At 39.2% G+C, this 26741-nt stretch overlaps 1 protein-coding gene across 1 annotated transcript; it reads left to right on the forward strand.

The window, feature by feature from the left end:
* Positions 1–866: 866 nt before the first annotated feature.
* On the forward strand, positions 867–25710 carry vwc2l (von Willebrand factor C domain containing 2 like). The gene is made up of 4 exons (XM_005723285.1): positions 867–1541; positions 2342–2851; positions 14996–15125; positions 22060–25710. The coding sequence occupies exons 2-4, from the start codon at positions 2444–2446 to the stop codon at positions 22209–22211; spliced, it is 690 nt and encodes a 229-aa protein (XP_005723342.1). The 5' UTR covers positions 867–1541; positions 2342–2443; the 3' UTR covers positions 22212–25710.
* The last annotated feature ends 1031 nt before the right edge of the window (positions 25711–26741 follow it).

Consider the following 26741-nt stretch of genomic DNA (forward strand, 5'->3'; position numbering starts at 1 on the left):
CAGTCAAAAGTTGCTGTTATGTATAGTTAAATGCATTCTGTGAATTAGCCTGATCCCATTAGATTTGACCTTCCATGATGTCTGTGGCAGATGTAAATCTATAGTTAAATTTGAAGAACACAAGTTTTTGACAGTCTCACTCACCCTGAGGACTAACACGTATTAATTACTTTTAAAAAAAATGCATGTCCATTACTCAGAAATGACCATAAATGCATACTTTGCAGCTGACAAGGTGTTTATGGGTCTTTGTGGGAATGTCTAATTAAGTGCTGGTCTTCTAGCTCTTAGTCCTCTACCCTTAGACTGACTGTAGTCGGGCAGTGGCCCCTATAGGCTACCATTTGTAAAACAAAGCTGGTGTTGCTCTGCAAAGCCGTACTGTACTTTTCAGTTAATGTGGTGGTGTTTGGGGGTGGGGGGTGCTGAGAAGTCAGACTCCCTTTTGCAGTGCACCATTGAATACAAATAGGTCTCCGTAAACTGCGCTAGAAATGAGTGACTCAGAGAAACATGCTGCGGGTCATGTGTGAAGACACTGTCACGCGCTGGCACACTCGCGCACGCATGGAGACACATATTCACAGGCGTATAATGAGGCAGGCGTGCACATAGGCGCACTCGTTTACAGACAGGGGGAAGGCTCGCACACATATTTAACTGATCTAGCATACCTCCTCAATTTACCAGCTGCTCCTGTCAGAACCAGTCTTGACTAATGACCACCTATTTGATCGTTTTACTTCGTCCCAGCCTTTAACCCTTGCAGTAATGCAGTCATACTTGTCCTCGGATCGTGGGAGGTGAGTGTTGTTGTGACTGTGGTTGGCAGAGGGGATTGGGGGGGGCGCTCTGCTCTGCTCGGCGCAGGACGCAGAAGATAGTCGCTCTCCAAGGTGCTGAAAGTCGGAGCGCTCCCTCGTCAGTCTCGCCTGCTGATGATGAACGTGACCTCGGCCACAAATTCAAAAAATGACTGGCTTCAGCCGCGAATGGGTCGATTTTTTATACTCTTTAACTTCTACCCATGTGGATTTTTTATTTTCCGCACAACTGCTGGATGTATACACACATGTGCAACAAGACTGGCTGCTGCTTTCTAATATTCACCTCCATCGTGGGGAAATACTGAATTGACTTCGGATTCTCAGGGAACGCTATAGAGGATTTCTCGAGCAGTTTCTTTTTTAGTCTCTCTTTCTCTGTCTGTAACGCATGCAGTTGGACTTGAACTGCGATATTGTCTCGAAAAGGTGAGTCCAATGAGGATAATCATGAAGAAGACCTACTTTTACGCGGATGTCTTTTTCTCTGCAAGGGGGGAAAGGGGAGCAAACCTCCAAAAGGCTGTTGTTTAGTTGCTTTTAAGCACATCATCACGACAAGAGGGCGGATTACAGTATCTCGTGGAGACTGGTGATTTCACCCTGTGGATAGAGTGAAGTTTCCAATAGGCAAGACGACTATTTGTAATCTGTCTCCGCTCTCTGTATTGGGGATCCTACCTTCACACTTAGTGGATATCAGTCTTATTCAAAGCGGTGAGTGAGTTAGAGCTGTCGCTTAATACGCATCATAGAGATATTTATCTTCAGCTATATATTCCCCAACTGTCTGGATTGTCGATGTGTGTGTTTCCCCTTCCAAACGGTTGACGCATTCTGGGTTAAATCATTGCGCATTTCTCAATATTTGCATGTGTCTGCATGGAACATGGTTAATATAATAAGAGGTGGTTACAAGAAACCCAGAGACGGAGAAGCCATTACTATCATTACTGACCTGGGGGAGAATTGAAAGCGTTAATGCTACCTGTTGTCTCTGAAGCCTCTCATAAAGTTTCAAATTGTAATATCTGATTCGGTTTCATTTAATGGGGAGAAGACGACCGTGGGGAGCTCACTCCACCCACTTTAGACAATCAGTGTTATAACCCTTCCCTCTGTTGATGGTCGTAGCTGTTGCTGTGATTTTGAAAGAGGAGAATAATTTGCATCTAATGCACCACCACCACCACACTAACGCATATAGACTGCATGCTTCTTATGTTAGCAAATGTGTTTCTATTTGTTTTCACCATCCGTGGCTTTAGCTTTATGTGTAAGATATTTTCTTTTGTGACAGAGCAATGATAAAGAATTCCGAATGATCTCTATTGAAACATTGGTGCTGCATATGTGCACCGTAAATAAAAGATACCCATACACAGGCCTAAGCCAAACAAAAAAGAGAAAAAAAGGGGGGAAAGTATTTAAAAGGTGATTTTGGTTTGTAAGGATGTGCAAACCAGCAGCTGGGGAGTCATCATCCATCATGTCATCTTCTATTTTTTCCACTGCAGCTCATTTCCTTACGTGATGGTGGTGATAATGAAGCCCTGGACAGATCCGGTGAGGATACAGAGAGGCTAAGGATGACATCCACACAGCCGTTTTGAACGTGGATGTCAATGCCGCGGCAAAGGATGGGCCTTCTCCTCTTGACTGCCTTCGTCCCCCTGTTGGCCCTGAGCGCTGTGTCACCGGCCACGGTGGGTAACCCCGAGGATTACGCCGCAGACGAGGCGGAGCGGACCGTCGGTGAGAACATTGTGTTTGATGACTACCGGGGCAAGGGATGCGTGGATGACAGCGGCTTCGTCTACAAACTCGGGGAACGTTTCTATCCGGGACACTCGAACTGCCCGTGCGTGTGCACAGAGGACGGGCCTGTGTGCGACCAACCCGAGTGCCCGAAACTGCATCCAAAGTGCACCAAAGTGGAACACAATGGATGCTGCCCTGAGTGCAAAGAGGTGAAAAACTTTTGCGAGTACCGAGGGAAAACCTATAAAATTCTGGAAGAATTCAAGGTAAGCAATGAGTTAGAAGATTATAATTCAGCCTTTTTAAAAAAAAACATCTGTTTACCAGAATCCACAAGAAAACCTCTAGCACTGAACATGAATATTCCACCAACAATCACCACTCTGCATCTTATTTATCTTTATTAAAAACTAACTGATGCTCAAGACTCTAATCCATCTTTCCAGTTCATTTGGTGAAACACAATCAAGTCACACGCAAGTGTAGATGTTATTAAAACAAAACAGGTCTGTGACAATCATATGCATTCACAGCAACACCTCTATGGTCGTGGTAAACTGACAAGTCACTTCAAACATAATGTAAAAACCACCATGTCTCATATTTTCTTTCCTTTTTAGTCTGTTAACTTGTTGACAGCAATCATCTTTGATCACATTTACTGATGAAAATAACAAAACGTAACACAGCAGTGGTGCAGATGTGATCTGGTGGGGCTGTTAGGGTTCGAATTAGTGGGGCTTTGTATTTGGGTTTAGATCAGTCCTTGGCATAATGTGAAAGTAAGCTCAAAATGTGTTTATTGGCCAAGGGCACCAAGATGGCTGCCACCCAGCGTGATATCATCCTTCTGTTTGCTTCATCAACTGAACATTCATCCAGCATTACCAAACTGACAGATGCTATAACAGTATTTTAATACTGTGATTTGTGGACACTGAGTCATCACTGGCAGCTCCAGCTTCCCTGTGTCTGTTGAAAAAAAAGGTTTCTACCTATCAGACCAGTGTCTCAGTGGTTGTTACAAAGCATGACAGTACTGCCTGATTATAAATGACACTGGGAGCATGACAACTACAGTCTGTGTTTAAATTGTTGCTGCCCATGAGGAAACCTCCTCATTCACATTTCTCACAACTGGATTGAGGCAGTAAGTGACTGAAATATAATATGACATGTCATAGCCAAAACAAGGGTATAGCTCTGTGGTTAATCATAGCATTTGTTCATGTCTGTGCAAATGTATCAGCTACCAGTTAAGATAAGTGCATCCATTGCGGTTGTCAGACAAATGCCTCCAATGGTAAACTGAATTTTTGCGGGCTCCACTTTAGTGACATAAATTAGCTTTTGAATGATGCAATCGATCAAAAATTCCATTTTTTTTTTGTCGCTTTACATAATAGCTGTAAATTTATCCCATTATGGAGTTACCAGTTACACAGTAGAAACTAATGTTAGAGGTATGTTCTCATCATCATCATCAGTAACATGAAAAAGTTTCTCTCAATTTTGTGAACATCTGCCGAAGATGTAAAATAAGACCAAACTAGATAGGCTATTTATTATAACAGATGTACTTGGAAGATAATTCCTGCAGTAAGATTCTTTTTTTCAAAACCAACTACCACCATTTGCAGATCAAAAAATCAGAAGACATTAGAAGAAAAAGCCTGCAATAGCTCCTTAGACAAGGATTCGTGTATTCAGATAGGATTTATGACCCCAGCAAATATCTGTTTGACCGGGCCACAGCTGGGGAAACACAAGTTGTTGGTTACCCTTTTAAAGACACATAAAAGGTACTCAAGAGCTAAATGAATAATTGAAAATAGCCTTTCAAAAGCTCAAAAGCATCTTCAAAGCTAACTTTGTCAGTTGTAGTTTGCAGGAGTGGGTGGACTACATGTGTGTGCGTGTGTGTGCTTATACAGTCCAATAAGTCTGACTATTTCTCATAAGGTTTCCTTTGCAGGGTTAAAAAAAATATTGATCTTATGCTGTCAAATACGCAGTGAAATGCACAATATCTATGTATCATTAAAACTGTTTTCTAAGATGAAGACTGCATTTGAAAAATGTAAAATATCACACAAAATTAATTTTGTGCATAGCTTTAATTATGCTTTTTGGTAACTTAAAGGAAGTGAATCCAGGTGTGCACACAACATAGAATATCACATTATGAAGTGTTTATATCTATAATAGCTCTGTAGGTCTGTTTTAGGTATTTGACCCGGTTAAGTACCAGATGATCATCTTTTTGTATTTATAGCAACTTCTAGTGAATATAGTCACTACGGCATATTTCCTTTTGTCTTCCTTTTTTGCTTGCTGTCCAAAACTCCAAGACAACAGGAGGTGTTTTAGTGTAGTTTTATAACAGCTTCAAGGTAAAACAAACAAAGCTTCCTGTAATGTCAGAACATTTTGCATAAGAAAATAATTAGCATGCCACTTGAACCGAAAGAAAAAAAAACTGAAGCATACACGGGGCTAAAGAGTGAGTTAAGCAAAGCAGGTGTGTAGACAGGCCATCATAATTAACTTTTCTGCTACAGTTTCTCTGGAAATGCATTTTTTTTGGGGGGGGGGGCAATCACAAGAAATCAAACAGCACAAGGAGGGAAAAATAGTGTGCTAATGTTTATTCATCAGTTTTTAATGTAAAACCTTTTAGCGGCTGTGGGATTCATCTGCATTATCAGCTAGAGGTGCAAAGAGGCATTGCATTGGAGTTTATGCCTTTGTTCAGAACTGTTACAATGCATCTCTATTAGGTGCCATTCTGTCAACAAATCTGTCAACAATATTGATATACAAATATCCATTCAAAGATTTTAAATATTCAGGTGTTCTCTCGCCATTGTAAACAGAATGACATTAAGATTTCAAATGTTAAAATAAAAAAAAATGATACTGAAAAAATTGAAAAATGTTTTGCATTAGTAGGCAACAACAACTCTTGGTGGCATGAAAGTGACATAGTGTTCCCATTAGCAAGGGGTGTGAGAGATTAGCCTATTTGAAACCCATGTACTTAATCTGTAATGATTGGTGTGTTTGCACGTCAGACACAATCAAGCTCCTGCAGCCCCACAGATTTCTGTGATTTTGTAAGGGCTACTTTAAGGGCAAAAGCTTCGCAGTCTGATGTAACATTGATCTATCAATAGTGCATTAAGGAGCAAGAGAAGGGAAGGACATTTCAACATTACTTCAAGGTGAAGAACAAAATCATTTGTTTTTATAGATTGTCTCAGTAGAAATTGCACTATGGTTCATAATGATCATCTTTTTTTAAAAACAATCCATGCCCACACAAGTAGCAGTGTCTTAGTCCAAATTGTGAAAGTTGAGTTTCTTCAGTAAAGACATGAAAGCCTCAGAACCCCGCAGTGTTAAAGCAAATCAAAGGCCGTCAGTGTCTGATATGCAGACCCCTGTTTAAAGATGCCGACAGGTTAACCTTTGGTTTGGGCTTTGTTGGCATTTCATTTGAGGTGATTGTGTTGCATTGTGTAGAGGTGTGCATTAATATTCAGTAGCAGATGATGGAGAAGAGAAGAGAGAAGAGTCAGTATTTTGGGAAAATAACAAGAGAGATGTGGGCTGTTTAGAGCTTCTGGGAAACTGGGATGTCTGGCTATGAAGAACTGTTTTTGGCATCCACCAACACTTCATATTTCCACTTTCCTTATGCTAAAAACCTCATTATACTGTAGGCTGATCATTAAGTATATTGCACCTAATGTATGCAATCATGATCATGCAAGTAGTATTGGGCATTCCTTCAACACAAAGCAGCTGACTCCAGCGAAATGTCAGCCTATCATTTGTGAATCTAATGCTGGCATAACTCGTGCATCAGCAAATTGACAAATAGGTCCAAACTACATTTCCCACTACAGCTCATCCACTTAAAAGTTTTTGCTTGTAGCAACAAAGAATTTAATACTAATACTGTTGATTCAGCTTTAAATTCTTTGTAAAAGTAGATGCAGTAATTTCCAATATCTTGTTTTATTGCCATGTGAGTGAGTCATGCCACTCAACCATAGTAGGTGTTTCACCTACAGGGTTTTCCATCTGATGAGGAAGGGACCAGTCCACCCAGCATGGCTGCCGGTGTGCCTCTGGCCTCAGCGCAGCTGCAATCAAGAACCAGGAGGTATAGGGTGAGTTCAGATCCCAGATCTTCAGGCTAGTGCTGGGATGTGAACTCAGATGTGAAGAATCCCATCCATGCTTCTTATGACCACCCTCCCCCCTAGGGAAGGGATGCAGATTTGACAAACGTGGGAGGGCTCTAATATGTTCAGTAACAAAGGTACACACAGTGCAAATCAGCCATCAGATCTTGAATAAGTTCTCATTTAAAGGCAAACAATCTAAATTTGTAACTAATAGCCTTAATGCTTGAGTTCTGCTCACCTTTCACTTTATCCGCATGAGACAAGTACTATTCAGTGGAGTGCAATTAAGCCCTGTACTAGATTTAAATGTTGAGGAAATCTCATAAATGAATTACTCCAATCAATGTAAATCAAACACTGTGGTTGGATTTTTTTCATGTCTCTGTTTTTGGTAACTTTTATTTATTATATCTGTACTTTTCTATCACTGCAGTGATGTGGCGAAGTCACAGAAGTATTCTGTGAAAACATGTCTGCAGACAATTATAATAATTTGTTTACAATTGTACACACACACACACAGACTGAGCTGCCCGCACAACCACAGTAAGTTGTTGTGTTTTTAACATACCTATGTGAGAAAACATCCATAAAAGCTGTTAAAATTATTGCTCAAATTGATTTTCTTATCCAATTTGCTGGAGGCAACAATAGTCGCAATTAGGGGAAAAAATTGTTAAGTGCAAACAATTTGACCGCAGAGAATGTCAAACACATTTTTATGGTTTTGACATATTTGCACTTGCAGAATTGATGTGCAAGTGTTAGTACTGCATGTTTTCCATCCTCATCCTCAAGTCCTTTCTGTCTATTCTCTGTGTTATTTGACCACTGGTAAAACATTGTTTTGACTTGAACAACAGAGCATGCAGTTTGACTGTCAACTCATTCCTGTCACTGCTTTTAACAGCATGAGTATATTTCCTGTGACCCTGTCGTCCAGTCTCAGAGTATTTTGAATTGCCATTTTGCCCTGCTGAAGGTTACCTGACTATTCATTGCTTCCCTGCCCTGTCTCTATTTGTCTCAGTGTGCGAATGAAAAGCATGGCAATCGATTGACTCAAATAGCCAGCCAGAAAGATGGGGACAACAGGCATCTTTTCGTCACCAAAACATCTGGCAGCAAGTCTAAATTCGGTACTAGTGCTCCATTTTCTTTTGTAAGTCTGGGCTTAGGCATGACTGATCCTCTTCACGGTAGACCTCACACAAAAGGACGCATTGAAAGCACCAGGCATGGCTGAATACATTGAAGGATTCTCAGCAATGTGTCAAAGGTGCATGAAGAAGTTTTCTTTTCCAATTGCATTTTTAATATACTTTTTCCCGTAAAGCATCTGAACTAGCAGGCTGCATTACAGGCCGATCTGGCAGATTAACCTACAGAGAAATACCACTTTCAAATTAATTTATTTTAAAGGTCAGTTGTGATAGTGAATAAAAACTGCTGTCTCTCATAGCCACAATCTTCAGTCTGTACTTTAATACAACTTGTTACATCTAGAAACACCTAGAGATTAAATACATGCACATATATTATAGTAAGAACCCAATTTCCTCTTCTGTGTCAGTTTTTGGATGATTTCTTGTTCAAAAATACTTATTTGCATTCGTGTCGCATTTGTACCTACCCACTCATGTTATCCATTGTTTTTATTATACATGATTTCATGCAAGTTTCTGTCTGAATGGATTTGAAGTAGCTCCTCTACAGCATCTACTCTGGTATCTGTACCAACTGAGCTTTTTCAGCAATTAAGAATGAGTCCACTTTTATTTCTGCCTGCTCAAGCTCTGCTGCATTCTGGTTGCAGTTCCTCCCATCTTATCAGTGACGTTAAAGGAGGAGAAAACAATGGCATTTATCAGGACTCCTGCTTGTAACTTCCACTTTCATTTTGGCATATCATGCAACAACCACCCACATTGACCTGAGAGACAAATTATGTGAAAGACATTGTTGGAAAAAGTAGATAAAGTTTTTATGTGCCACAGTGGAAAGACATTCCTACACTCTTCTGTGGAGCTGTTGAATCCACTTTTCAGGCTCACAGCTTCACTTCAGGATTAGCTAGTGCTACAATCAAGTCTATAACTGTGAAACATAAGGTTCTCCCCAGGGTTTATCCCTAAGGCTTTATTGTTTCGTTGTGAAAATGTATCATATTACGTTATATCTAAATTGATTATCTAAATGGATCTGTTCTCATTGTAAAATGCACAATTAGATTCATATGTTTTGTTTTGGTTAAGATTGGATTTGGGGGGGGGGGGGTTTGGTCAATGATAATGAAAAAAAATCTATCAGTTAAGATTTGGTTTTTCATACTTGGATAAAAAATCATTTACAGTCTGTGACTGCAAAAGTGTTGCATTTCCTCCCTTGAGATGTTCTGCCTGGCCTTTGCTGCTTGTTCTTGGTTCTTTCTCCCTCCAGGTTTGTCTTCAGTAACTGAAAGGCATGCTCTATTAGGTTGGGATCAGGTGACAGGCTTTGCCGTTGAAGAATACCCCATTTCTTTGAGAAAGCTCCTAGGCTGCCTGTGGAGGATGTTTTAGGTCAAAAGCCAAATGCTGCTAAAATGTTCTATTTGTTTTGTAACAGAAAGCAGAAAGTAAAGCCCTGTTAACTTCAAGATTAATCCTACTATCAGTACTTCTATCAGCAGTCACATCATCAATAAACAGTAGTGGCCCAGTTCTGGTGGCAGCCATAGATGTGCATACGATGCTATAACTTTACTTCTACCAGATAAACTGGTATGGTACTGCTGTTTCTCATCCTTGTGCATACTTTTCTATTCCTATCATTCCGGTAAAAGTTAATCTTGACTTCATCCAGAGACCTTTTTTTTGTCAGAAATGTGAAGGCTCTGTCAGAGGTGTCCAAGACACAGACTAATCTGGCCTTCATTTTATTTACACCATATTGTAAACCTAGAATATTAATGTGTCTCTTGAAGTTTTAGACAACGATGCACCTACCTGCCTGATAGTGTTCTTGCTTGGCCAAATGTTGTAAAGGATTTTTCCTTAACAAAAAAAAGTGGACTTTGGTGCTGTTGAGCTGGTCAGTGCATTCCTTCATTTTAAGAATTTCAGAGCATGGCCACATCTAAAGATTTTGATCTGTCTAATAAGTAGAGGTCGGTGGATTGATGCAATATCAATAGTATTGGTATTGAATTGATGTTTGTTTCTAAACTCTAAGCTCAGCAGATTTTTTTTTTTTTTTTTTGGAAATGAAAAATATGCCTCAAACATGCACTATGAAAAATGCCTGAACATTTTTGTGTTGACTGTCACATCTATTTCATTTATAGCCTGTGGCACATTTAAACAACAGAAGATGACCTAAAGTGCTTTAGAGACTAGCACATTTAAATTCCAGCTCTCTGAAAAAACCCAGTTTAAAAACACTTGAAATACTGAAAAGTTGGGATTTTTTGTTGTTGTTGTTGTATTAACTAATTATTGTGGCAAGTAATCCCAATCATAGTAATCACAAATTTGTACAGAATATGCAAATTATTGATGATATCAATAAATCATGATACACTGCTCTCCTCTACATAAGGCGCCTTTGCAGGTCAAAAGCATCAGTATTAGTATTCTTAGCTGCAATACTAGCCCAATTTACTTGGTATCAGATCAATACCAAAATTTGCAGTATCGCACAACACTACTAATGGCTTATTTTGGTTTTTCAGTCTAATGATGACCTTTACTTCTATTGGCATCTCTTTGCATGTCATATTGAGAATTCCAGTGGATAGATGCAAGTTTAACACTCAGAACAAACTCTTTAATCGGTTTAACTTGTCATGGAATAACGAGGGAACAGGCTTCACCTGGACTTGAAACTGCTTGTCCATCAAGTGATTCAATCCTTTTGCACCTGGGGGACTACAGTGGGGGAAATATGTTTTGATGCTGTGCTGAATTTGTAAATTCCCTCACTTACAAAGAAAGGAACAGCCTATTTTACACAGTAGTTTCATTTTAATGGAGAGACAGAATATTGTCTAGAAAAAAACATAAATTATGTTATGAACTGATTTGCATGTCATTACTTGAAAGTACTTAAGTCATTGATCCCCTAAACCCAGCCAGAATTTTGGCTCACAGATTGCCTGTGACCCCATAGATTACAGTCAATCAGGCAGTTTATCAGTTACAGATACTACTGATCTCAATACTTTATGTGTATAAAGCACATTGCAAGTTGTCCACAGAATCACTTAATTTTCTATCCACACAACAAATTTCTTTCAATCTAACATCTCCACCACTGTGAGCAAGACCAAAGAGCTGCCAAAGGATCTCAGGGACAAAACTGCAGACCAGAACAAGGCTAGCATGAAATACAAAACCATCTGCGAGAAGCTTGATGAGAAGGTGACAACTGCTGGTGCAGTTATTTGGAAATGGAAGAAATGTAAAATGGCCAACATCCGGAGCTTGTGCAAGATCTCGACTCCTGGGGTGAAGGTAATCATGAGAAAGATGATGGATCAGGCCAACACAGTAGGAGCTTCTTCATGATTTGAAGGCAGTTAGGACCACAGTAGCCAAGAACTCCATTGGTAACACACTGGTCCCATTGCTCAAGAAGGCACTTTTTTGTGTTTGCCAGTGAACATTTAAATGATTAAGAGAAGGCTTGGGAGAAAGTGCTGTGGTCAGATAAAACCAAAATCTAGCTATCTGGCATCAACTCGATCCACCGTGTTTGGAGGAAGAGAAATGCTGAGTATAAAGAAAAGAAGACCATCCCCATACAGACATTATGGGCCTTTGGGCCTGTTTTTCTGCTAAGGATACAGGATAACTTAAACATATTGAGAGACTAATGGACAGAATCATGGACCATGACTCAAAACATACAAGGCACACAAGGCTACAAAAGAGAGTCTAAGGAAGAAGTGCATCAGATTCATGGAGTCTCCAGACCTCAATCCTATTTAAAATCTGTGGTGAGTGAACCTGGTGACCAAGTACAAGAGATGTCTTACCCCTGTGCTTGCCAGGGAAGGTTTATCCATCAAGTAATAAGTCATGTATTGTTTGGAGATTAAGCACTAATTTCACTCAATGACCTGGAAATCATTTTATAACCTCTTTTGTTTTTTTTCTGCATTATTGGTTAATATTCTGTCTCTCCATTAAAATGAAATCACCATAAACTCATTGAATTAAAGTAAGAAAATCTGCGCTTCAGTTGCATCCAGATATAAAATCCGCACTAGTGCTTTACAGAGGCAAAGTTAGAATAATGGTGTCGGTGTCCAAATAAATATGAACACAACTGCATACTGTACGCAAAGCAAGTAATTTACATAATTAATGACTTCAATGAGTGCGGTCAGATTAAGAGCATTCTTTTGTATGGCACTTAAATTGAGTTATAAAATCACTAAAACATGATAATGTCATAGTTTTCATTTTAGTAACCAAAATATTTATTTGAGCAAGAGAGAATTTTACTTCCTCTTATAATGTATATCATCATATTTTACTTTTTGTTTGTTTGTTTCTTTTCACTGGAATTCTACTCAAACAATTTTTATCCTGCGTGTTGTCTCTGGGTACTTGGAGACACAGTTCTGCATGTTAATTAGTGATTCTAAATATACTGTAGCTGTGGATGTGAACATAAATGGTTGTCTGCATCTCTTTGTTAGCTTTGTAATGGACTGTTTATTGTGCTCCTCACCCAGTGTCAGCTGGCAAAGGCTCGAGTCATCAGCAGCCCTAGTTAGATAAACAGTTTAAAACAAAGGATGGATAGATATCATGTCAGCTGGATTCTGTAGGCCTCATTAAATTTCAGTATGCGATGGTGCAAAGCTATATATTCACACAGGACAGCACAATGCCATGATGTATAAATAGATGCAAAACACTATAATATGGTGATATTTTTTTCAAGATCTAAACACTTTTGGCAGTACACTATAGCTGAGTACATCTGCAGAAGCGCTGCCATGTTCCTGTTTTTATATTTACTCTGTATTTTGAATGTGGTTATCTGTGCCCACAAACTTGAGCATCAGTTTGGTTTTATATGCCAGATATGTCAGAAGTTTAGATCTTTGCTTGATGTCTTGGGACTTTCTTTCAAAAGCATCCCATCATTTATTTTTAGTCTGATCATTTGAGCTAGTTTGATAAGTTTATTCAAGGGGTTTTAACATTTTCTGGGCCATGTTTATGCGCCACATCCAAGCATAATATTCATTTGGAATATTCTCTTCTAAACATTGTAATAAACCCATGGAATGTAGTTCATTATTGCAAACGAATCTCGCTTTAATATCCCCAATGAAACATATTACCCAATATAATCTTGATTTAACCTAAGCTTCTTCTGTTGCCAGTGTTTTTGCATTTTTATTCAAGTCGTAAATGTGATGGACTACAGAGCTACATTGGCGTTAAATATTTAATCAGTCTTCTCATAGTAATATGTTAGAGATAAAGACTTTGTTATTTGTCATGATTTACAGCTTTATTCTTATATTGCAAATGCATATAAGAAATTAGTGATGATTTTCATCTACATTCATCAGAATTACAGCATATGTAATGCAAAGTTATCAGATGTTCTATCGTGAGGAGAGAAAGTTTAATAAGAGGAAGTAACATTTTAGATTTATTTATTTTGCATTGATTCAGAGAACTTTTTCTACATGGTCTTGGGAATACCTACAATCAGTAACTGGATTGTATTTATTTTGCACAGTTTCCCCTATATCTCTTAATGTGCATGCTGACTCCCATAAACTTCAATAAAAACAAAAGGAGTTTTGACACTTTGATTATGTGTCACTTAATGCGATCTGCCCAGAAGAGATGGTAAAAGTAACACATATACATCTTGAAATACCTTAGCCCTTTCACCTGTCTCTGCACAAAAACAAACTGTGGAGCCGCTGTTGTCGTGGCTATAAATCCATATATTTTGGGAACAAATGCAGCTCAGATATTTGATGACATAGTTCCAAAGTACTACATTAATCATTTAAAGAAATCAGAAACAAATGAATGACTTAAGCGCAGGCATGAACTGGTTAGCTTAGCATACTATAAAAAATGGAAAAAGTCCATCCAAAGAAAATAAAACGTACCTATTATATTAGCCTACACTGTAAATTTTCCATTGTATAGAGACATCCCATTAAGCAAACCCACACCAGTGGGAAAAACGATTTATAAATAGACAGCTGTGGATCTCCTTTTTTTAATGAATGAAAGTTAATTATATTTGCTGGAAAAAAGAAAAAGAAATATTGCAAGTTGGAATGCAACACTTGACCAACAGGGTAAAGACCCATGAACTAATCGTTTAAAAGCTGCCACCACAGAGTTCACAGGAAATTCTGTGGTAGCATATGTTATGAATTACAATTATTGACTGCTGCAATAAGTGAAATTTTATCCTTCAAATGAATAAATCATGAAGATTAGAATCATAATGTTAAGCTTACTGTTTATGTTGCACTGGCTGCTGTCCACATGGATCAGCTTTCCCACCAAAAAAGTTAAGACCGCAAAAGGGGTTATCAAATATGAAATATTATTACTGTCTAAGCCCGACACCAAACTGCTGATACAGCAGTGCAGAGACACACTCAAAGGCTGTTTACTATGATGAGCAAAAAGAAAATCTAATATGATGAACAGCTGACCTTTTGTGATTTGGAAACAGTTTGTATTTTTCCACTCCATGAAATTGCATTACAGTTCATTTTCCGGTCAAGAGACTTTGTAAAGATAGAGTCAAGTATGAGGCAGCTGCACAGGGAGCTGCATAGTAGCTACTGATTTACATGTTGCAGAGGTGGTGAGATAAGTCTCTGAACTGTTTCCTGAGGCAGGCCACAGCAGAATGCAGCAAACATTAAATATCATGAACATTACCTTATAGACTCCCTTAGTTATTTCTAGAGATTTTGTTGTAAGCCAGCAGTAGTATAGGCTGTTTTTGTTAAGGCAAAAGTACCCTAATAAAACTGGGGATGTGAATAATTTATTAACCTGTGTCTTTGTTTATCACAACACTTTTTTTTTCACGCATCTGAAACTATTAAGAATGTGCATATGAGAAAAACACAAGCATGCATGGACATGCACACACACATACACACAAGGTGAAAGCTACTGAGTCATCTAACCCAGATTCCCTGTCTCTTTCCTCCTCTGCCCACAGCCGTCACCCTGTGAGTGGTGCCGCTGCGAACCAAATAATGAAGTGCATTGTGTGGTGTCCGATTGCGCCGTCCCAGAGTGTGTCAACCCTGTGTACGAGCCAGAGCAATGCTGCCCCATCTGTAAAAACGGTAAACACTCATCTCCTCTGGAAGTCAATTCAGATTCCTTAGAAGTCATTAAATTTTCATTAAACCAATGACAGCAAGTTTATCGGTGGTATCACCATTTGATGGCCGTGCCTTTAGATCAGGATGAGGATGTAATTGATGTTTTATGAATTAAAATTATTACCTTGGGCCCGTTGGACACTAATGAGCAGTACTAGTTTTAATTATAAATGACACACTAAGCAGAGTAAACATTAGCCCATTGATTAAAGGGATGGTAGGAGGGACTAATGGGTCCTCAGAGAGCCTTTTATTTCCCAGTGCCCTGGAGCCCTTGTCACACACAACCAATCCCTAAATTAGAATTATAGGATTCCAATGGTTCATTGACTATTTACAAGGCGAGGTGAGAGATTTCCCTTTGCCAGCACCAGTCCCGAGGGACAGATGGAGCTTTATGAGTAAAGTACAGTAAGTGCACTTTTGCAGTGTGAACCTGGCGTAATATCAAATTCAAAGTCTAAACTTGACGTTGCATTCACTAAACAAAATGTTTTTGCATTCTTGTTGAACTTAAATGACAAACTAATGAAAAAAGAAAGTGTATATGTAGATATGTATATATTTAACTGCTGCTTACCTACAGGTTAAAAGTAAAGGGAATAACTTAGTTGGAGGCAATTGCTAAATGCCCGCAGTGGCACAACTACAAACATTTTCTTCCTTGTATTTTTTATTTCTCACCATTGCTTGTTTTCTTCTGTTTCAACACATAAACACACATAGAGTGACACACACACACACACACACACACACACAGTAACAAGGCTACAGAAGCTGCTAGGAGAGAACTAATCCAGGCTGACAGGGCACAGTGACACCCTTGGCATTTCAGTGGTAGGCCTGCTGTTTCTAGGTTACCCAAGGGTTCCTCGTCAGGCTCTGGTACCAGATAAATCTTTACGGGAGTGGATAGCTGAGGGCTGCGAAGAGAGGACAATGAACGAATGCTATTTAGCTCTCATTTTTGGCCAAGGGACAATGAAAAGCAGACACCCAAATGTCCTCAGTTCAGTTACATATAGTCAGAGAGACAGCTATTTGTGTTTTTCTTTACCCGTTACAGGTTTTAGTTTTAAATAAAAATACAGTTATAGAAATCATTGCACTTCAAACAGGGGCAAAAATTGTGCAACTAGAATGTGCAGTTAGGTTCATCACAGTGGAATTTATTGAAGTGAAGTGCAAACTTTCAGCCTTAATTCAAGGGATTTTACATAAGTATTGCAATAACTGGTTAGGAATTACAGCCATTTTAATACATAATCAACCCCCCATTTCACTAACCAGCAGTTTCATGGCCAGGTGAGTCCTGCCCCCTTGTTACTTCATGGCAGTTAAAGAATACTTATTATCTGAAGCTGATTTAAAGCATTTGATTTTAATTTTTTAGCTTTTCCCCACTGTATTTAAATACCAGCCCCAAATAAATATCAGTACAATTGAAGGAGGCTAACATTAGACTGAAAAACCAAAATAAACCTATCAGAGAAAGACAGAGATAGAAAGAGCAAAACCGTTAGGAGGGTCCAAATCACCAATCTGATAAATTATTACACATAAATGAACTCACTGGCCAGCTCAGCAACACCAAAAGGCCTGAAAGACCACACAGAAAACATTTGTAGTGTGTGATCACACAATTATTTATGTGGTTAAGAAAGAACAACACAACACAAGATCACAAGATCATTGTCAAGGTGTACAAGTTTAACTTATACTAAAATTATCGCAAGAGAAAAGCATGGAGAGAAACAGCTAATGATCTGAAGCCGACCACATCATCTGTCAAACGTGGTGGGGGCAATGTTATGGCATGAACCCATATGGCTGCCATTAGAACCAGGCGACAAGCATTTATTGATAATGTCACTGCTGATTGAAGCACAATTAATTCTGAAGTGTACAGGACTATACTCTGCTCAGATAATAAATAATAATTGGACAACACTTTATAGTACAAATGGATAATTATCCAAAGCAAACTGCAAAAGCAATCCAATCGTTTTCTCAAAGCAAAGGAATCTGGTATTTTATCAGTCACGTGATCACATCCAATCAGTCACAATCCAATAGCCCATGTTATTCAGTTGTTGAATGCATAACTGAAAGAGACCTATAAACAAGTAGCATCTAAAAGCATTTGAGGTAAAAGTCCACAGCACAAAAAAACCCCACAGCACATAACATCAAACGCACAGACTCTATATCTTTATGTGGTTGGCATTTAAATCTAGCTTTAAGCAGGGAGGTCTACAGATCATCATAGTTCAACTGTAATCTGGTTTACCAAAGGTCGTATGTGATCATCATCTCTTTTACTTTGTAGCGCTGCTTGCTGACTTAGAATGCAAATTATATTTAAAGGATGCGTGAAGTAAATATCAGTGAGACTAAACTGTGATGATATGAGCCCATTCACAGCAACAGTTTGAACTCTCAGTTAGACATACTTTGAAGCAGCAGTAAGCAGAAAGCAGCATATTTAATAAGATGTTGACATCATCAGAATATATAATGTGCTGGGTCATAAAAGCAGGTCCTGACCTCATCTGATAGACATGTTATCCCAGCTGAAGCCACTTAGCTGTAACACTTTTAAGTTTAGATCAACAAGCCAGCTTTGTTTTAATTGAGTAGTTATTATAATTAGATAGTTGCTATGCTTATGGCTGTATGAAGTTCTAGGTATAATGTTTATCTATACAAGTTAGACTGGATGACAACCGGTCGTTGTGTAAACAAATACTAATTAGCACTAAAGACAAAGTACATCTGAGAACAATAGGTCATATGAACAGGACTAAAGCATGACTGCTGTGCCTGGAAGGCATTATTGTCTTCCAGCAAGCCATATAATTGTAAGCTGACTAATGGCTCTAGGATTTTGGACAGACAGGTCATGTTGACTGTAGGCAGGGCTGAATCTGATTACCTTGAAAGTTCCTTGGTTACTAAATACAGATCCCGTGGAATTGTAATAATATTAAATTGATCCACTGGAATATCACAAAAACATGATGTGACTCCAAAATGAAAAACTGGAAACACTGCACCTTTTTCTCTTTAAACATAAAGAATCAGTGTTAATAAAACGCATTTTGCAAGTTCAGCATTTGCTGTCAAATTACATTCCCTTTAGAAACATGTCTACAATATCCAGCTTTTTGTTGTGTTATTTATTTATTTATCTTTATTGCTGCTCTCTTTTTTCTTTAATCCAAACATTATGTAGAGGGCTTTGGTCTTATAATACAAAAAGGATTTTATCTTTTTTATATAGGTTTACTTTATTGTGGCATAAATGATTAGGAGAAGCATAATTATAATATTTTATGAATGCAAACAATACTAAATAATACTCTTCTTAACAATCTGACAGTGTGAGATTTATATGGGAACCGCTTTAATCTCTATAAAAACAATCTTCTTACTGAACAAGCAAAACTCTCCAGGTAAATGCTTGTGTAAGTATACTACAGTAGCTTGTCATGGTAAAGCTTTGGGTTAACTTTGTGTATATAACCTGCACATCCTGCTAAAATACTTTAAAGGGAAGAAAGTCACAGAAAGCGCAGTGAGAACATTTTCTTTAAACTGTACTCAAATGCTTGAAAGTACTTGAAAACAATTCTCTCTGTTATCTATCAACATGTTTACATTCACCACTTTTTACCTCCCTCAGAGATTTAGAAGGTAAATGGAAATTAATACTGAACAGATATACATTTGAAAGGTTTATTTAAATTAATAATGTAATTACAATGTAACACTAAGGTTACATAAAAAACAAACCATCTCAACAGTCTCTGAAAATGAGTAATGCTTATTTCACAGATTACAAGACAACTGAATTTAATTAAATGGCTTTATACAATTCCTAATACAATTTTGTGCCTAAAATGAGCTGCCTAAATTACTAGTTTGAGTTCTGACTGTATCTCCATACACCACATCTACAATTCCAGCTCAGGTAAAAGGTCCACATTAACTTATTCTAGTGAAAGAAAGCTTTTAGGGTTGCTTTGTAAACAGAATTGTGCAGCGATGACCTAATTGCCAGTGGCTAAAATGTTACTGAGGAATATTTGACTCATTTAGTCCAATTAGTCACTGACTTAGTGAGTTTAAATGGAGCTATATGTGCGTACACAGTGAAAAACAAGATTAATCACCCATGTTCCAGTGTCTTAACTATATTTCAGACTTTAAAAAAAGCAACTTTGAACTAAACTGATATGACCTTGATAACTGGATGTCTTTCAGCTCACAAATCAGCAAATCAGTGCTTATGGTTGCCAAACTTTTGTCAGAGCTTTCTATTATTAGGCTGTAGCTTTTCAGCTTGGCATCTTTTTGGTGTTCCTTCCTGAAAACACCAGCAGAGAGGAAGAGGCAGCACAATAGAATAGTAGGCCAGTGGCAGTGCTCATTTCTGAGCTCCGCATTCATTGAGCCCATCTGATTCAGCTCTAATCTTTATCATGAATTATATAGGCTACTGTAAATTAATCAGGGAATATGTAATTATGTAATTCTCAAAAAGAAATGAGTAGTATCCTGAAAATGGCTAATGGTTCCTCAGTATAACAAGATTAAACCAACTACAGATCTGCCACTCCTTATCTGTCAGAATGCCGTCATTGTGGTCTTTTAACAGACATATCATAGAGGAGCAGTGCCATGGAGCTGGATACGGTTCAGGAACATATTCGCTTTGACATATTCTCTCAACAAGCTGCAGTTTACATTGTAATCCTTAGGCAGTAGTCAGAGAAAGTATGATGTGCTGAGACAGTTTTGACACAGGACAAACATTTTCTGACTTCACCAGATTTTATTGGCCACGAATTGATCACATGCTCGGACGAGTGACCGCACGCCCTTCACATGGTGACAGGAAGCTCAGACTGTGTCCTTGCGTCTCCCTATCTATCGGGCTATAAACAATCACACTTGGCAGCAGCACGGGTCACCCTCCTCCCTCATCAACCTCTGCCGAGTTTGTCCCGTGACCTGTGCCAGCTGTCCAGAGGCAGATCGTTGCGAGTTAAGACTTGGCAAGTGCTCTCTACGTCTAAGATCAGATCCCATGCTCTTTTCCTTCTTTTTTTTTTTCTCTTTCTTTCTTTCTTTTTTAAAATAGAACATAGGACCCATCTATGCTAAGGCAAAGGATGGGGGTAGCAGGTAGCCAGCAGCTTCCTTTGTCAATGTCACGTGGAAATTTATGGCTTCCTGCATCTTTTATTTCTCGTACAAGCACTAGCTGGAATTAAACCTAATTCCTTCGATGCATAAAGCAAGAATTTGTAAAATATTGGGAGTTGTCCCTCTGTAGACCATTCCAGCATTTTTACCCTTGATTTAAGGTTAAACTCATGCTCTTGAAGATTTAAAAAGTCAGTGTTCCCTGTGCCATGCTGCGAGTCAGCGTGACGTTTTAAATATTTAACCACAATCCTGATCTTTAGCTAACCTTAATCTAATGCCCTGAGTTACTTTTCCATAAAGCATTAACAAGCCTTTTTAAAAAAAAAAGGAAAACAGAGGTGTTACTAATAATATTACCGATGGCCACATTGTTCCTGAAAGCCGTGACAGTGAGACGATGAGCCAGCATGCACAAATGCAGGACCTTGAAATTGAAGATGATAAATGAAATTCACTCTTTATTTATTTTATTACTGATACCTGTGCTTGTGTGTTAAAATGTAGGTGTGAAAAAGGCTCAAATTGTGTGACAGGTGAGAAATTCTACAGTGTACCAGAAATGTACCTCTGATCTTTAGGCTGACTATCTTGACACATTTACATTGCTATCATTAAGCTACCAGACCCTAAATCATATTCACAGGACACCAAGATGTTTCGTGAATATCAGGCGTGAAAGCTACTGTGTCTTCAAGAGTTATGGGACATATGAGTTTTTATGACTGCTCGTAGAGGAGTCTTGAATCTGGCAGGTTTTACCGAGCCGAACACTGAGAGCGATCCAAAGTCACCGTCACACCAATTGAGCTGCTGATTGCTTCATTTTAAATGATTAAAACTAGGATGAACTCATGGCACCTTCTGGCTCTCCTGTCTCTAGAGGTAGAGAAAGAGATGCACTACCTCCAATATCTCTGAGGCAAAGAGAAAAACAAATTAGATGTAATAATTTCAGGTGGTAATACAGATAAATCTTACAAATGTAATACCGTTCTTTGGCGTCCTGGAAAACAGATCCTAAAATTTACCCAGGATAATCTGTCTATCTGGTGAGATTATTAGAAACGCCGATGTAAGGTGTTCTAGTCGTACACAGCACGTTTTAGAATTAAAGGAATCCTATCAACATCCACACAAGTAAATCCTACAGTGTTTAACGGATAAATCAGATGTCAAAATTAATCTGAGTTCTTTATTGGTTTGACAGTCAGCGTGTGTGAATGCGTGGAATGAAACTGTGTAAGGAATTGCTAAGGAGTTCTGTGGCCTTTTCATACAGACCGAAGTGATTAACACCATCCTCCCTACTGCCTCTAAAAGCAGCTTTCTCTCTCTTCCTCTGTCTCTCTGTACTCCAGCCTCTCTGTACTGCCAAGCCAGCGCCTGGCAGGCTTCTCTGCTTGCGGCGCATTAGGATGCAAAGCGCTCCATGTCGAGGGAGAAGGAGAGACTAACAAAAGCGCTTTAGTGTTGCAAAAACAAGCCCATCGGTGCATGCCCGTGAAAAGATCTGTACGTCTGCTCTGACTCCCCTAACTCCCTGCAGCTCTCTGCATCACTCCACCACCCCACTGCAAAGAGAAGCTCTCAGGAGAGACACATCCATTTCTTGTCGTTCTCATTCCCTCTTCTTCTGTCTCTCTCTCCCCTTCCTTTCCTTCCCTCCCTTCCCATGCGGCAGGTCCAAATTGCTTTGCTGGAACGACGATCATCCCGGCTGGAATTGAAGTAAAGGTGGACGACTGCACCATCTGCCGCTGCCACAACGGAGACTGGTGGAAGCCGGCGCAGTGCTTGCGGCGAGAATGCCTCAACGGCCAGTCATTGTCATAGACGGACTCCTACGGGGATGGTAGAAAAGCTCAGGCAAGGCTCTGCCTACTGTGCCATTTTGTATGATTGACAGGGCAGGAGCACAATTCCTATAAATCCTGAGACAGCATACAGTAGGATCGAAGAGGTGATCTCGCAGGCTTCACACAAATGTAGCCAGCGAGAAGAAGATGGAACTTGTCTCAGTTGTTTCCACACTCCGGTTTTAATGGTCCTATATATTTTCAGAAGTTGACTTGCTTGACTTGCTGCTCTCACACACACACACACAAAAGTTTCTTAGCTCCCTGAACTCTTTCCTAACCATCGGCAATGTTGAATTGCTCAAATTGATTTCTGTACGTATGTCATCAGCTTGTTGTGCGTGCCAGTCACAATCACACAGGTGTTCCAGCAGAACAAACCGTAAGCACACTTAGCAGCGCTTCTTTTCGCATACAAGGATTAGCACTGATGAAAACACGGCAAAGATGTGCTTGAGTTACACGACTTCACTCTAAGAGCTTGTTTACAAGATGTGCATCACACATAAATGTCTGCCTCTTCATGAGACTTTATCGCTGCAGCAGGAGCTCGCTCCTAACATACATGATGCAACGTGCAACTGTCATATACCATTAACAGCTATGGAACCTCAAAGGCTGACTTTATTGATCAACACACCATGGTTTTGAGTCATGTCTCACAGGCAGGGAGGTTAGTACCACCTTGAGCAGTGGGGGAATGAAATGTAGCTTTTCAAAGAAGAAAAAAAACCTGCATCCCCAAGAAGAGCCATGCTGCATCAATCCCCCCCCCCCAAAGAAAAAGAAACAACAACTTTGGGCAACCCTTTCCAGTTCAATTGGCTTTATTGTTTTCTCTCAGAGGTCCATATCCTCCAAAATATTCCCACTAAGTAACTGCTTGAACTTGTTATCAAAGCAATTTGCGAGCCAGTAGCAGCCTGCTTTAATTTTCCTTAATCAAGGACTATTCTGTGATAAATCATCCAGCTGGGTGCTTGGCGCTGCTGCAGCCTGCATGCTGGGCACATCCAGTGAGAACCAACAGACAAAAGGCGGGAACGTACATATGTCTAAGTGTTTTTAAGCAGCATTCACGAGCATATTGTTCATTTGAGTATGCACAAGCGCGCCATTCATAAACAAACTCGGGCATAGCATGATGCACACAGTTAAATTATATCGCTCGTTTAGCTCATGTAATCCATTTTCAGTTCCTACTCTTCTCGATATGTTGAAATGGCTCAGGCGGTGCGGTGGAGCCACAGCCATGGCGATAACATAAAGACAAGCTAATGTATTGCTTTGACATTTTTTTTCATATCAGAGTGGTCCTCAAGCAGTCCAGTCTGAAAGAAGAAAAACAAAAAGCACCCAAGCAGTGCCCAACACACGATGTTTTTGAAATGATAAATACAAGTCATTAATTCAAAGGTGAATTTCCGTAAGCTAATGCCATTCATCACTAGAATTTTTTCCATTTCCAGAAAATCCGTTCCCGTTAACCTTTTAGACCCTATTCCTGGGCGGTGATGGATGAGCTGCTTAATAGCAGCTCCCAGCACTCTGTAATGAGACAGAAATGAACATAGGATAAAGACCAATGACTAAAGAGGTGCATTGCCTTAAAAGGAACTAAAACTAATTTTAGAGGAATCTCATAGTCTGCAGAGTTGCTGGTTGCAGCATATGGGTGATGAAGAAATCTCAGAGTCGGAAGATCTGCAAGGCTCAGTCTTAGGTGGAACAAAGGAGCTTGGTTCATTTTTATCAGCAAGTTACAGTGATGTAGTATGTTTCAGACGACCTAATCTATCTGGTCTGAGGTCTGAAGGCTCATAAAACAAAAATGACATGAATGGTTTATCAGTCACAGCCTCAGTGCTCCACACATTTTAGAATTATTAAACGAGCTTCATTCATCTTAATTAAGTTAAATGCCACATCATTTTTCAGCCTATACATGCATCCCCCCAAAAATGAGAGTTGCTCGGATATTTTGGGTCGCAACAAAGAAAGACTAAAGTGAACGTGCCAGCTGACAAGGCTCAAAGGCATTGCTGCCACCACAGATGCCTTATTGCTACTGTTCCAGATAAGATTCACAAAGCATGGCCTTTGGCATCATACAGTATGAACAGCCGACTGCTTCAAGTGCTACTTTGTTTCACTTCTGTGTGCAGTGGTTACTGCTCTGTTTTACCCCAAACTATTTATTGTCTTATCCTACGACATTCCAGAAACAGTCAGCAAGGTGAATAAAAGAACAAGGACGAGTGCAGTTCAATCACAGCTAAAAGTGCAGAACTGAACCCAGAGATGGCTCTAAAAATATACCGTCACTTGATAGTGGTAAAAAGAGAAGCTCAAGGAAGAAACTAAAGCAGGAACTAGATCTCTGTAGAAAAGTGACATTGTAAGTCATTGTACTGGTTGTTCTAATACGGATTCGTCCAATGCTTCTTATCAAACTAAACTGGGTGAGCAGCGGCTGCTCATTTTTATGATGTTTCAAGCTGCTTTCATCACCTGAGTTTGAAAGTTGGAACAAAGAGAGTGAAAGGGTTGTCAACAAAAAGCTGAAAAGTTAAAAGGTGTGATCCAGAGTGCTAGTGAAAAGAGGGCATGGGAGATATGACATCAAATAGAAAATCATGCATTCGAAGTTGGTCGTAAAGTTAAAGAAAAACCGTGAAAGAATTTAGTTTCACTGCACCAGAGCTCGCAAGCAGAAATGTGCTAGCGCATACTTTGCATTTTAAATAACAAGCACGATGGATTTGAAACCACACAGATCATCCCAAAATCTTGCCTATGTTGTCATTTGAAAGAATAGGCTGTCTGCTAAAAACACAAAGTGGTACTGTGGCACACATCCACTCTACACCGCACGTGAGAGTGGCATCCCAGGCAAACCAGACGAAATTACATTTCCCCTTCCAAACACATGAAGCTGCAAGGTTTCCAGGACAGATTAGCTGCACACTGTCTTTCTTCATCTCCTGCCAAGAAACTTGAGTCTCTATGTATGTCTGTGAAGGTTTATTCAAATGACCCCAATGTCTCCTCCCTCTTGTCATTAAAACCCACAGGCTTGTACATGGGCATTTTTGTAAAGGTGCATCATTTGCTTTTTTCCATGAGACACCGACTTACTGTAGCTGGAAACAATGAAAGATTGTTTTATCTATTATTTTTTTCCCCATTTGTAATTTTTTTTCAGCAACAAAACTGTTACATGAAGTGTGCCTGAAAAACAACACAAAGTATCGGTAGAGAAAGAGAGAAACACTGTTATTATACAATCAACTGTATTATTTTTTTTGGTGCACCGAGGGTCTGTTCACGTGGGGCTCAAATATGGGATAGTACAATTTCTATAACAAATTGTAATTTTATGTTTAAATAAAGTTGATTGTATGTGAATTCATGCTCACTCGGGTTCACGATAAACGGCAAAGCAAAGAGTCCAGTTTTCAAAAAGTCAAACAACCCTTGGTGCTCCACATGTTGTACATATGTAAATATCTTCAAACATAATTAATGTGTTTCCTGAAATCTGAGGTGGAGTTAAAAAAAAGAAAAGAAAAAAAAAAGAAAAGGAAAATGACTCAAGAAATAAGAAATGTGTATTATTCATCAAGACGAAAATATTTTGTTAAATAGAATTCAAAAGAAGTGTTATTCGGCAAAAAGTGAGTGTGGATTTCTTCTTTCCTTAATCCTTTTTACATTCTTTGGAGACGTTTCTTGACACAAAATCACTTCGGATGGCATGAAAACACAACATGAACTTCTAAAAAAAAACAAAAAACAAATGTGCATTTGTCCTCTGCAAAAAGCACAGCACAGCATTTTTTGGTTCTTAAATCAATGACAGGTGCAAATTCAATATAAGCCAAGAGGATGCTGCAGGACAAGTCTGTTTAAATTCAGGTACATGCGCTTAAAAAGAGGGACACAGACAAACTCTTAGTAATGGTGTATATAAACAGAGCATTTCAGAATAAATGCTAGCACAATATTTTCCTGGCTCGTGGTCATGTGAGGGGTAGAATAAGAAGATACTGGTGCTTAATGGTTTTGTAATGCTCCCCAAGTTCAAGGGCATTACTCACAGGTTTATTCCTCCATTCCATTTCATTACAAGTCAGTCTGGGCTTCTATCTCGTCCGCACTGCTAATTGCCTTCTCCCACCTCCCACCGTGGACAAGAAAAGGGAAGCAATTTTATGCAGCACATAGCAATCAATAGCAATTAGGTGCATCCCTGACTAATCCTGTTGAAAATGGCATCTTGGGAGATGGCCAGCAGAAGAACTCTTAAAGCACACATACCTGCAAAAGTTTTCCTTTTTCTTCACAGCAAGTGCCAGCACTGTGACGGAACAATTAATTGCTTTGTTTTCCCGTTCTACACTTAGTATTGAATTTCCATCAATCTTTCTCTAGGAGCACAGTCTGCTATTGTATCAAACAGATATCTTCAATTAGATAATTGTCTCTTCCTGGTAAAGCCCTACAT

The sequence above is a fragment of the Pundamilia nyererei genome, unplaced genomic scaffold (assembly GCF_000239375.1).
Source record: "Pundamilia nyererei isolate P.nyererei 1_Seehausen unplaced genomic scaffold, PunNye1.0 scaffold00009, whole genome shotgun sequence".
NCBI classification, from domain to species: Eukaryota; Metazoa; Chordata; class Actinopteri; order Cichliformes; family Cichlidae; genus Pundamilia; species Pundamilia nyererei.

Excerpts from the sequence above, each read along its gene's own strand:
- vwc2l (XM_005723285.1), top strand. The coding sequence starts at position 2,444 with ATGTCAATGCCGCGGCAAAGGATGGGCCTTCTCCTCTTGACTGCCTTC. Across the intron at positions 2,852-14,995 it reads AAATTCTGGAAGAATTCAAG|CCGTCACCCTGTGAGTGGTG; the intron begins GTAAGCAATGAG and ends CTCTGCCCACAG. Across the intron at positions 15,126-22,059 it reads CTGCCCCATCTGTAAAAACG|GTCCAAATTGCTTTGCTGGA; the intron begins GTAAACACTCAT and ends CCCATGCGGCAG.